General features: G+C 35.8%; 2 protein-coding genes across 2 annotated transcripts; one reads left to right on the forward strand and one right to left on the reverse strand.

Annotated features, from left to right (window-relative positions):
* Positions 1-939: 939 nt before the first annotated feature.
* On the reverse strand, positions 940-4,027 carry LOC306858034 (pleckstrin homology domain-containing family S member 1-like). Its single transcript, XM_079398388.1, has 8 exons — positions 3,991-4,027; positions 3,461-3,509; positions 3,284-3,378; positions 3,063-3,178; positions 2,702-2,836; positions 2,401-2,476; positions 2,234-2,293; positions 940-1,579 (listed from the first exon to the last, which is right to left on the reverse strand). Exons 2-8 carry the CDS (start codon positions 3,465-3,467, stop codon positions 1,520-1,522), a joined length of 549 nt encoding a protein of 182 aa, XP_079254514.1. The 5' UTR covers positions 3,468-3,509; positions 3,991-4,027; the 3' UTR covers positions 940-1,519.
* A 3,380-nt stretch (positions 4,028-7,407) lies between these two features.
* Positions 7,408-11,621, forward strand: LOC306857506 (putative E3 ubiquitin-protein ligase TRIML1; the record flags this gene model as incomplete). Its single annotated transcript, XM_079397482.1, has 6 exons — positions 7,408-7,425; positions 7,523-7,618; positions 7,728-7,961; positions 10,377-10,396; positions 10,714-10,856; positions 11,044-11,621. 6 exons carry the CDS (start codon positions 7,408-7,410, stop codon positions 11,619-11,621), a joined length of 1,089 nt encoding a protein of 362 aa, XP_079253608.1.
* Positions 11,622-12,020: the final 399 nt, after the last annotated feature.

Consider the following 12,020-nt stretch of genomic DNA (forward strand, 5'->3'; position numbering starts at 1 on the left):
AAAGAAATGTAACTGAAGCACTAAGCTGCGACTGAAATATGTAAACATATACACTCATAGTCTTATACACATTGGATTTATTATTTATTTATTGGATTATAGTTATTTATGCAGTTAGAAGCTCTCGGTCCCTTAGGAATGCAAGAGGTGACTTAAGTTACCGTGCCAAAAAAATATTCTTTGTGTGCTGCTGGGGATTATAGGGGGAATTCTGACTGATGTATTCCAGTAAATACTCTAATAATAATTGTCTTTTCTCCACCCTTGATTTTTTTTGTAACATGCTCTTGGTAGGTTGAGTTGGGGTTGGGAGTGATTAAGTGATTTTATCAATGATGGCATTTATTTATTTATTTATTTTTTTATCTCCAATGGAATTTGAATGAACATTAACTAATGATCTAATATTCATTATAGGTATATGTGCAATAATAAGATAATGCTTTTTCTGAAAGTAAAACATAAAAAGAAATCTAGATTTTTATTAGGAGTCTGGGTTCATGAGCATGTAATATTGAACTTCCCTGCTAAATAGTGTTATTTAGGTGTTGTGAACAGTGTGATAAACTCTCTGCTAAAACCATTGTGACAGACAGTGTACATAATGGATGCGAATATTTTTCTGGCCTAAAAATAAATGCAAACTTCTGACCTGGCACTGATTTATCTGATCTGTACTTTGTACAGAATGCACAGATACAGACAAATTCTAAAGATGAACTGATTTTGAGGACAAATTGCAATGCATATTAAAAGCAAAGTTTTTATCATAAGAAACCTTTATAATAAAAATGCTACATACCATATAAAATACACAAAGTAATGTACTTAATTTGTTTGTGGAATAAACAAAAAGAAAAACAGTCATTTTATGATCAGATGCCAGTTAGTTTTAGGGACTCTATGCTATAGGGAACACAAACACTTAAGTCAAAAATTCCAAAACCATAAATCTTTTATTAAAAGACAAAATAATGACATTGAAAGAACATATGATACAGTTTTAATGTGCACATTAAACAGGTCATGCAGTTAAATTTCTTTACTTTTCACATAAAGCAGTTTATAAGAACATACATTTGTTTCAAAATATTGTCATTTTAAAATATATATTTATTGCATATTTACATATGCCACAAAATTGTCTGTTTGTTTCAAAAATGAGCTGACTTGTTCTGAAATAATTGTCTTGTTGTCATTTGCTTTAATAACTATATGTATTTTTTAAATGATTTGAAGGTTTCTTTATTTGAAGGTGAATTAATGCAACTTCTGCAGTTCAGCTCATAACTGAGGTCTCCAATGGAATTTTATTTTGAAAATGTTAATCATTTTGCTTTGCTTTAGTGCTTAAGTCAGTGAAACTAAAATGTATGATTAGCATACAAAGAGTCCTATTCAACATTACATATATTTGGAAATTATTTAAACATATCACTTGGACTGTAAAAGTGAAACCAGGCTGTTGGTCTGTTGTGACATTAGGAGCTGGAGTTGAGAATGAAGCCTGAGTTGTTATTCATTCTGAAAGGTCATCTGTGTCGTTGTCTTCATGATTTATGTCTGTTGTTAGTTTAGTCTCCCATGAGTAAAAAGAGAGTGAAAATATTAGTAAAGTATGTTTGTGTGTATAGGTTTGTACTTACTCCTGTGTTGGTTGCAAGTATATCTAAAGTATATCTACCTTACTACTCTTCAATTTTATCTGAGAAACATAGATTGGTTCATGGGTCACAGATAATGGCAGCTCATGTGTAACATGTTTTGTTTGACCCCACTCAGTTTTCTGTTCTTGGCACAATATTGATGATGATATTATTTTCTTGTCTTATTACATTAATGCATAGCTACAAATGAAATACAAATATAGCCAGAATATGTCAAAAGGATTTTATTTTTGACATCAAAGGTTAACCATAACAAAAACAACAAGCAATGTTTCTAAAATGAGCAAACCTGTTTTTTTCTCTCTCTCTCCAGACAACAGGCAGATTGTTTTAGCATGTTTGGTATAATCAGTATGGGTTGCCGTTTAATGGAGCATTTATAAGAGCTGATTATTGTTTTAAATCACATTTAATTGGGACTAAACTGTCAGTCTCCTCGGGTGATAAAAAAAAAAAAGATTCTCAATAATAGTTGGGAAACTTTGCATTAGGCAATGAATAGAATAAAGATAAGCATAATTAAAGATCATAAAACCTGTAACACCAGTTGGCATGTGCGAACATACCTGCGTATTGTCATTTTCTGACCGCAGCGGTTCACTGATGTGTCTCTTTGACCCGAATGTCTGTGTGACGTTTAATACAGATGATTCATCTTAAAGAAATATTTTGTATACAATGCACACGTGTGTAGAAAATGCATGCGAGACAGTCAGAAATGTCAAAACATTACCTTGGAATCCAACAGTCTGTGTGGACGATTGTTTAAGACGTCAAATAAAGCAGTGAACCATTTGTCCATCTCCCAACTGCACAAATATGTTATATTACATGTTTTAGAGACTATTTAAATATTCTTAAATCATATCTTAACTTGATTTTACTTGAAATTACAAAATGTAATACATTTCTGTAATTCATTTCTAATTTATTTTTTATATGCATATTTATAAAATGCTTCCACTCAATGTATACCAGAAACAAAAGAACAATAAATCACCGCTCTAAAGAAAGCAAAAACATTCAGGACAAACCTGTTTTCTCCTATAAGGAAGTAGTCTCTCTCTTGTACTCTAATAAACATTACAGACGAAGAAGAACATCTGAAATTTTTATGAATCCATTTCCACATTGCATGCATCTCAGGGTACAAGAACATGTATGTGACCCTAAAGGGCAGACGGAAAAACAGATGATTTCTTCTGTAGTCTCACTGTGCAATACATATCGTACAAGAAAAATTTGTCAAGACAAACTATGATGTTCAATATATAAGATAATCTGTTGATAAGGTACTGTGGGAGGTTGTTGGGCAGTTGACAGACAGGCTTTAATGATATGATACAGAAATTCCAATTACTTATAAACAGTGCAGAGTGCAAATATTGGCCATACTTAGACAAGTCAATGTCTCCCAGTGGTTTGTTCTTCTCTTCATTTTTGTAGTACTTAAGTTGGCATATGTTGTCTCTGTACTTTAGAAGAACAAAAAACCTCCTTTTCCATGATTTCTGCAAAAAAAAAAAAAAAAAAAAAAAAATATTAGGGAATTAGCTAAGTGATTCTCACCAATGTACTGATATAGTAACCTGTTCTTCTCTTCCAGGGAAACATACCTGAGACTTGAACTGATTTTCCGGGGGAGATTTGTAAAGGTATCCAGCACACACTTGTTCCTCGGCTCCATGCATGTAAAATACATCATTATTATCTGCAGAGACAAAGAATCTGTTTAAAACAAAGCAACATGTTAGTTGTAATAATACAGATCGAAGAGCTTTAAAATAACACACCTGCCATTTTTTCAGTAGTGGTGAGTAATGGGATGCTGTCAGTGTGAGCCTGAGAACAGAACAATCTGTGGTTACTTCGGCGTAAAAATGAAAATCAAGGTGTTCTTAAATGGTACAATTACACTGGGTGCACATAGTATGATCTGTTTACATGATGTACAATTATTTAAAATATTATCATTCTTCAGAAATATACTTGTCTGTTAGCTTAACAACAGATAGTATTGTGAGCAGCATAAGCAAGAAAAAAAGGCAGGAAACAATTCCTCACATTGACAACCAACGTAAATGTAATTGTGTTTGAAATATTTGCTTAAATGGTATGTTAATAAATGTATACTAAATGGTGACTTGAGATGTAACTTGCTATCATTGACACTGTCATACATAATGTAAATTAGGCCTCACTTTTTCTTTAATTTTACCTTTCTGATGCAGCATTTCAAATTATACAAATAAAGTATGCTGTTTTAATTAAAAAAGTATAAATGTAATACTATTTTTCTGACTGAAAAATATGGTTTCTGTACCTGATATAGATGCTCCCTGTCTGCAAGAACACAAAATGTGGTTAAAATGTATGAGGAAGTTTACACCATAGGTGAAAAACCTTAGAAGTGATGTCACAAGGAAGGCGGTGATTTGAGACATATGTACTTGAACAAGAAAAACTTGTCAAGAAGTACTAAACCTACTTTGTGTACTCACTATTCAAATAATTTGAAACTGTATTATCTCTGTAATACAACATACATTGTTGCATGTTGCCACAGATGCAGTTCTAGACTTATACAGTAGTCTGACATTGAAGGTGAAGTCATTTCTGCCACCACTGAACTGAACTCCTCCCATCTGCCATAGGTTATAAAAACAGAAAGCCTCGCCCTGAACTCACACCATTGGTTGAGCCAAAGCTGATGTGTGGAGCTAGTCGGGAATCTCAAACAAACAGTGCAATGTTTTGATAGAGCTGTCCACCTTATATTTCCCGTAAGAGTGGGCGTGGCCATTTTTTTATTTTATGCTGGCTTCTGGTGTTATATGCTTCCAGCTATTTTTTAGCTGTACAAAACAGCTTGTTTTGCTGCTTGATATTGCAAATTGGTGTGTCTTACCATATGTGACCCTGGACCACAAAACCAGTCTTAAGTCGCTGGGGTATATTTGTAGCAATAGCCAAAAATACATTAATGAGTCAAAATGATTGATTTTTCTTTTATGCCAAAAATCATTAGGATATTAAGTAAAGATCATGTTCTATGAAGATATTTTGTAAATGTCCTACTGTAAATATATTGAAACTTCAGTTTTGATTAGTAATATGCATTGCTAAGGACTTTTGGACAACTTTAAAGGCGATTTTCTCAATATTTAGATTTTTTTTTTGCACCCTCAGATTCCAGATTTTCAAATAGTTGTATCTCGGCCAAATATTGTCCTGTCCTAACAAACCATACATCAGCTTATTTATTCAGCTTTCAGATGATGTATATATCCCAATTTCGAAAAATTTACACTTAAGACTGGTTTTGTGGTCCAGGGTCAAATATTATGGTAATGCGTTATCTTAAAGTGGTCATATGACGTTGCTAAAAAGAACAATATTTTGTGTATTTGGTGTAATGCAATGTGTTTATGTGGTTTAAAGTAAAAAAAACACATTATTTTCCACATACTGTAAATTATTGTTTCTCCTCTATGCCCCGCCTTTCTGAAACGCATCGATTTTTACAAAGCACATCGTTCTGAGAAGCGAGGTGTGCTCTGATTGGCCAGCTATCCAGTGCGTTGTGATTGGCCGAATACCTCAAGCGTGAGACGGAAATGTTACGGCCCTCACCGTATAGTCATGCCGTTTCCGGCGCGGCGAGACTAAAACAATAAAACCCATTTCAAACGAGGCATTTGTTGCATCCATTGGGGACATAATTACTGATTATAATGACTTAGACTGTCTTTTCATGCATCGCGTAAATTGCGCCGCACACACTCAGATATTTGCGTTGTACTGCTCTGGAACAGTTGTAAATACAACTTAACCACTGATTTCTTGTTGTGTCCTCTTTTGGAAGCCTAAACAAAGTACTTTTGCTTTCACAACGAAACACAGCATCTCCAGGACATGGCGCAGAGGCAACAACAATACTACAGCGAGAAAAAAAATCACGCCAACTTTATTTGCATATACATTTGTGCGGTGTTATGAAAATCTCCCCACATTGTGACGTAGACATGTGGGGGCGTGTTTGAATGAGCCGTTTTAGGGGGGCGTGGTCAAGTCTTAACTTTTATAAAGAATATCTCTTTGGTTTTGAGACTTTAGTCTTTGCAACTTCAGGGATCTTTTCTATGCATGAACAGCTTGTAACACTACAAAGAGAAAGGAAAATATGAAATTGTATCATATTTCCCCTTTAATTATGAACACGCTGGTTTGTAGTAGAAGTAGTTTTACCGTTTACTGCACATTGTTATTCTTCTGGTTATTAATGAATGAACCGGACGTCTTGCACATTCCGAGAAAACGGCTTACTTCTGCATTGAAAAATAAGGTGGCTAGAGGTGGATTTCACTTTTTGGGGAAATATTGAACTGAAATAACGTCTTATTGAAGATATTACACACTTTCCAAATTACTCCATATAAAAGTACAAGTGAAAAGCTTTTTTAAAAAATATTTCCTCAATTTGCACTCACATGCACACCAGAAATCTGCGTATTGCGAGAAAAGTTTTTGCCTTTGAAAATGCGAGACGTATAGCAGATGGAAATAAAGGAAAGATGCTTGTCTAAAATGTTCAAAACACCATAGAGGTGTTTGCATTTTCACTTTTCACATTATTTGTGGAGTGCTCTCCACTTTCTGCAAGTTTTCTGCAAGTGTTCACACATGTAAAAAAAATTGTAAAGTCATTGTAAGGTTTCAGCTTAATGGCAGCATGACATGCATGTTATAATCAAGATGTCAGTCTATAAACAGTTTCACACATCTATGAACAGAAGTATCAGTTCCATTTGCATTATTTATGCAAGAATGAAAACCAAATCTGCTACATTCCCCAAGTTGGCTTCAAAGGAACTAGGCAGTAACATTCCACCTGCTTAGTGTTAAAACTCCTGCCTTTATTTCAGCCATATTTAAAATGCACTGCATCAATCAACGATATATCACCGACTTGCGTCAGTTCCTACGCACGCCTGCTCATCAAATGGCTCGAGGCTGAATAATTGTTGCTCAGTGGCACTGTGACGGGAAATTGGCCGTGATGTGTCGGGTAGGTCTATAGAAAGACAGGCAGCAGCTGCAGGTGGTTTGGCACAGGCCTCAATTCAAGCATTCCCACTCGCACGCAATTCATAGAATTTGTATCAGTCATTACAAGGGCTAACAGGGTCATGGCTAAAGCCTATAACTGGTGCTACCTGCTCCATAACTGTTTCTGAACTATTTGGAATTCGTCCCAGTTGCGGCACATGCAGACTGGTCTGTAGATGAAAACCCTGTCAAATTTTTCCTCAACTGTTAAACTGGACACTTTGATTTAAACATCCAAATGTTAGGTGTTGCAACACAAAGCTTTTAAATGTCTTCCATGTGAGAGTGTGATATAAATAGAGGCTTTCTTTGGCTACAAGTGCTGCTTCCTCTCTCTTTTTGGACACAATGCACTCGGACTACAGCAGGCCCAGTACAGCTCCTTCAGTCCTTCAGCCAGATTTACGGACCCTAGTTGTACAACTCGAATACTTCCCAGGGCACAGGAACAACAGATGGACTGTCACCCCTCCTCCATCCTTGGCATCTTAACCGTACAGTATATAGCTCAAAGTTTGGGGCTTAGGTTAGTCATTTGCTAGTGGAGAATAAGACTGGAAGAACAAGAGAAGAAAAAACAAACCAAACCAATCAAATTAAGTGAAGAACTGGTACTAGAGTTGAGTCAATGATGAAGACACAAACTCAGGTAACGATTCAATGACTTTCTGTTTGTTCTAATGGACATTTGCGACAGATAAAGGTATATTTGACTTGATTTTGACCTTTGAAATATCGCATTCAAGGACACCCCAACAAAACATCAGGAGCACCTGAAGAGACAAAGAGACATTCTGGCTTTCCGAATGAAGAAACTGTCATCAAAACAATCTGACTTCAATGTAAGTTGGTGAAACTGGCATTAATGTCTGAAAGTACAATAAATGCAATGTTTAAAATATGGTAGATGACTCTGATTTATGTGATTAAGTATGCTTTATTTTTCCACAGAGCAAGGCTGCAGCTCAAAAAGAGAAGATTAAGAAAAAATATGATGACATGAAGAGGGTTTTGGATGAGGATCTGAGAATTACACTGAGCCAGTTGGATATTGAGACAGAAGCCATGGAGAGAACTGTTGAGGACAGTATTGAGAAGTGCTACTACCTCACACAAGAAATCGATCAGCAGCTCACTGAACTGTCTGCACAGATGGAGAAAGATCAATGTCAGGTTCAAGAGAAGGTGCATTTTTAGACCAGAACAGTGTCCTGTAGTAGTTTTCAGACGGTAATATTGTATAGCTGAGGTTGTAATAGAAGGCTTGAAGGTTTGATGAGCACCAAACCCCAAGTTTAGAGCTTTTAAAAAGCTTAATTTTTTAAAAGAAATTAATACTTTTATTCAGCAATCATGCATTAAATTGATCAAAAGTGACAGTGAACACTTTTAAATTGTTACAAACTATTTCTATCTCAAATAAATGCTGCTCATTTGAACTTTCTATTCATCAAAAAATTCTCAAAAAGAAATTTAAACATGTTTTCCACAAAAATATTAAGCAGCTCGTCCAATTTCAATATTGACATTAATAAGAAGTATTAATTGGGCAGCAAATCAGCACATTTTTCTGAAGGATCATGTATATTTATGATCAAATAAATGCAGCCTTGGTGAGCACAGAGAGACCCCAAACTTTTGGATGGCAGTATTGGATGGCAATTTTCGGATGTAAAACCCATTTACAGGTACATCTAAAAAAAAATTTAATATCGTTTTTTGTAACTTATTTCAAAAAGTGAAACTTTCATATAGATTTTAGATTCATTACATGTAAAGTAAGAGATTTCTAACGTTTTTTTTTTTTAAATTTTGATGATTAGAGCTTACAGCTCGTGAAAGTCAAAATCCAGTATCTCAAAATATTAGAATATTTCCTAAGATCAATCAAAAAAAGGATTTGCAAAGCATAAAAGTTCAAGTTCTTTAAAGTATGTTCATTTATGCACTCAATACTTTGTCAGGGCTCCTTTAGCACAAACTCCAGCATCAGTGAGGAATGGCATGGAAGTGATCAGCCTGTGGCTCTGCTGAGGTGCTATTGAGCCTTCAGCTCGTCTGTATTGTTGGATCGACTGTTTCTCATCTTTCTCTTGAAAATATACCATAGGTTCCATATGGGGTTCAGGTCAGGCATGTTGGCTGGCCAATCAAGCACAGTAATTCATGGTCAGCAAACCACTTGGAAGTGGTTTTGGCACTGTGAGCAGGTGCTGAAGTCCTGCTGGAAAAACAAATCAGCATCTCCATAAAGCTTGTCAGCAGATGGAAGCATAAAGTGCTCTAAAATCTCCTGGTAGGCTGCATTGACTCTGGACTTGATAAAACACAATGGACCAACACCAGCAGACGTCACGGCACCCCAAATCATCACTGACTTCGGAAACTTCACACTGGACTTCAAGCAGCTTGGGTTCTGTGCCTCTCCACTCTTCCTCCAGACCTTGATTTCCAAATGAAATGCAAAATTTCAATTTATCTGAAAAGAGGACTTTGGACCACTGAGCAACAGTCCAGTTCTTTTTCTCCTTAGCCCAGGTAAGATGCTTCTGACGTTGTTTCTGTTTCAGAAGTGGCTTGGTAGCCCTTTTCCTGAAGACATCTGAGCGTGGTGACTCTTGATGCACTGACTCCAGCTTCAATCCACTCCTTGTGAAGCTCTCACAAGTGTTTGAATCAGCTTAGCTTGACAGTATCCTCAAGCTTGCGGTCATCCCTGTTGCTTGTGCACATTTTCCTACCCAACTTCTTCCTTCCAGTCAACTTTGCATTTAATATGCTTTGATACAGCACTCTGTAAACAGCCACACCTTTCAGTAATGACCCTCTGTGACGTACCCTCTTTGTGGAGGGCGTCAATGATTGTCTTCTGGACCATTGCCAAGTCAGCAGTCTTCCCCGTTATTGTGGTTTCAAAGAACAAGAGATACCCTGAAATTATCCTGTAGAGATGGTCATTTAATCAAATATAAATATTCTAATATATTGAGATACTGGAATTTGACTTTCATGAGCTGTAAGCTCTAATCATCAAAATTAAAACAAAAAAAACTTTTGAAATGTCTTACTTTACATGTTATGAATTTAAAATATATATGAAAGTTTTACTTTTTGAAATAAGTTACAAAAAATTAAGTTTTTCATGATATTCTATTTTTTTAGATGTACTGTACCTACCTGTATATGGTTTAATAAAACATTAAGTATGGTATTTAAGTATGGTTAAATAATTCGCTTTTGTATTGTCATTGTATTGAAGCAATGGATGAACTGATTTTTTCCCCCTCAAATCTATGTATATTTTTTCATACTGTTACTAAGCAGAAAGCAGAATAACAATATACATTTTATAAAAATGCAAAAAAAAAAGAAAAAAAAGTTAAATATATTTATTCTCTTAAGCATGTTAACTATATTAGCCTTAAAAATTATTTTATAAAATTATTTCTTTCAAAAAATTTTTGCATGGCTCCATTTGAAAATCTCTTGCATAGAAAAATTAACGCAGCTGCACAATTTTATGAAATTGTATTTGCAGTGTGGAAATGTTCTACAAATATATTTTTTCAACCATGATTTCTCCATTTCTTTTACTTACAGATGTCGGAGATGGAGGAACGGTAAGTAGTGTTGCAGTTTGGGGAATTTGGTTTCTGGTCCATGATGGAAATTTATGGTATGAACAGAAATTTGAAGTATGTAACACTCCAAAGTTTCTGGAACATTTTACCCTGTATTGTTTTTTATTTTTATTTTTTTTAAGTGGTTTACGTGTTATGACAATGCATGTTTTCATTTGTGATACAGGAAAAATAGTTTAGTAAACTGCGCCAAGCATTTAATCAAGCATGCGATCTGAAGTTTCCGCACAACAGTCCTTCCTGGTTGTGCAGCATTTTCATTTTTCTTCTCATACTGTATTTTTCCTTGTTTATAGGATAATAGAGACTCTGAAGAAGACAGATCCAGAGTTAATACAGATGGATAAGTTTAAGAATGAACAGCTGCTCGGCTTAACCATCAACCTGCTGCTGTTCATACGCTCTCAGGTTCCTGTCACCAAGAAACTCTTCCAAAGCTGTGAGGGTCTACACATTTCTACATGTAAATTACTCTAGCGCTTTTAGTATGTACAGCCTAAGCACGTTCAAAAATCCCTGCAATGTTTCCTAACACATGCTGTCTTTTCCTCATATCTCTCGCAAGGAATTTGTTTCTAAATATAGTTTGTAATTTTACAATACCTTTGGCACTTTCCGTTTCTCAGATGCCCAAGAAGTTGTTCTGGATCCTGACTCTGCTCACCCAAAGCTTATTATTTCCCCTGAGGGCGACTCAGTCACTTACACCGATACCTGGCAGGAGGTTTCTGAAAACCCCTCTCGATTCGATACCACCCTGAATGTGATTAGCAGGAAGGGCTTCACGGATGTTCGCAACTACTGGGAAGTGCAGGTTACTGGTAAGACATACTGGGAACTAGGACTCACATACCCCAGCATCCCTAGGAAGGGCCGAGAGGAGGACTGCTGGTTGGGCCGGGGCCCAACGTCCTGGTGCATTGAATACTTCAATGGCAACTACACGGCCTGGCACAATGGTATTCCAAATGAGCTCACCCATGTAAGTGGGAGAACTTTTCAGTGCATTGGCATCTTCTCCAGCTCAGAAGGAGGTTTGGTTTGTTTCTTGGGGGCTGACACCATGACGCCCCTGTACAGTTTTTGTGCAAGAACCTTCACAGACTCACTCTACCAAGTTGTCTGTCCTGGTCACGACAACCAGGAGACCAACAGGAAACCGCTGCTTATTTGCGATGCCTCGAAATCTGCCCCCATCTTGTGATGGAAACCGATGAGGGTTGGGGTTTAATTCATTTATTCAGTAAAGACGCATTAAATTGATTAAAAGATATTCATAATGTTACACAAGTTTCTATTTCAAAAGAATGCTGTTTTTAACGTTCTGTTCATAAGTCCCAAATAAAATTTATCACGGTTTCCATAAAAATATTGAGTACCTCAACTGTTTTCAACATTGGTAATAGTAAGAAATTCATGAGCATCAAATCAGCATATCAGGATAATTTATGTAGGATCATGTGATATTGATAACTGGAATAATGTCTGCTGAAAGTTTTGCCATCACAGGGATGAATTACATTTTTAAATATATTTAAATATAAAATAATTATTTAAAATTGTATGTTTTCAAAAACATTTAAGCTTCTGAAAAGAAGTGTGT

This window comes from Barbus barbus, assembly GCF_936440315.1.
Source record: "Barbus barbus genome assembly, chromosome: 38".
NCBI classification, from domain to species: Eukaryota; Metazoa; Chordata; class Actinopteri; order Cypriniformes; family Cyprinidae; genus Barbus; species Barbus barbus.

What these genes read in the sequence shown, in the direction of transcription:
- LOC306858034 (XM_079398388.1), bottom strand. An exon ending in GGAGACATTGACTTGTCTAA is followed by an intron (nt 2,837 to 3,062) that starts GTATGGCCAATA and finishes TCTGCCCTTTAG; the next exon opens with GGTCACATACATGTTCTTGT. An exon ending in ACAGACTGTTGGATTCCAAG is followed by an intron (nt 2,294 to 2,400) that starts GTAATGTTTTGA and finishes AACGTCACACAG; the next exon opens with ACATTCGGGTCAAAGAGACA.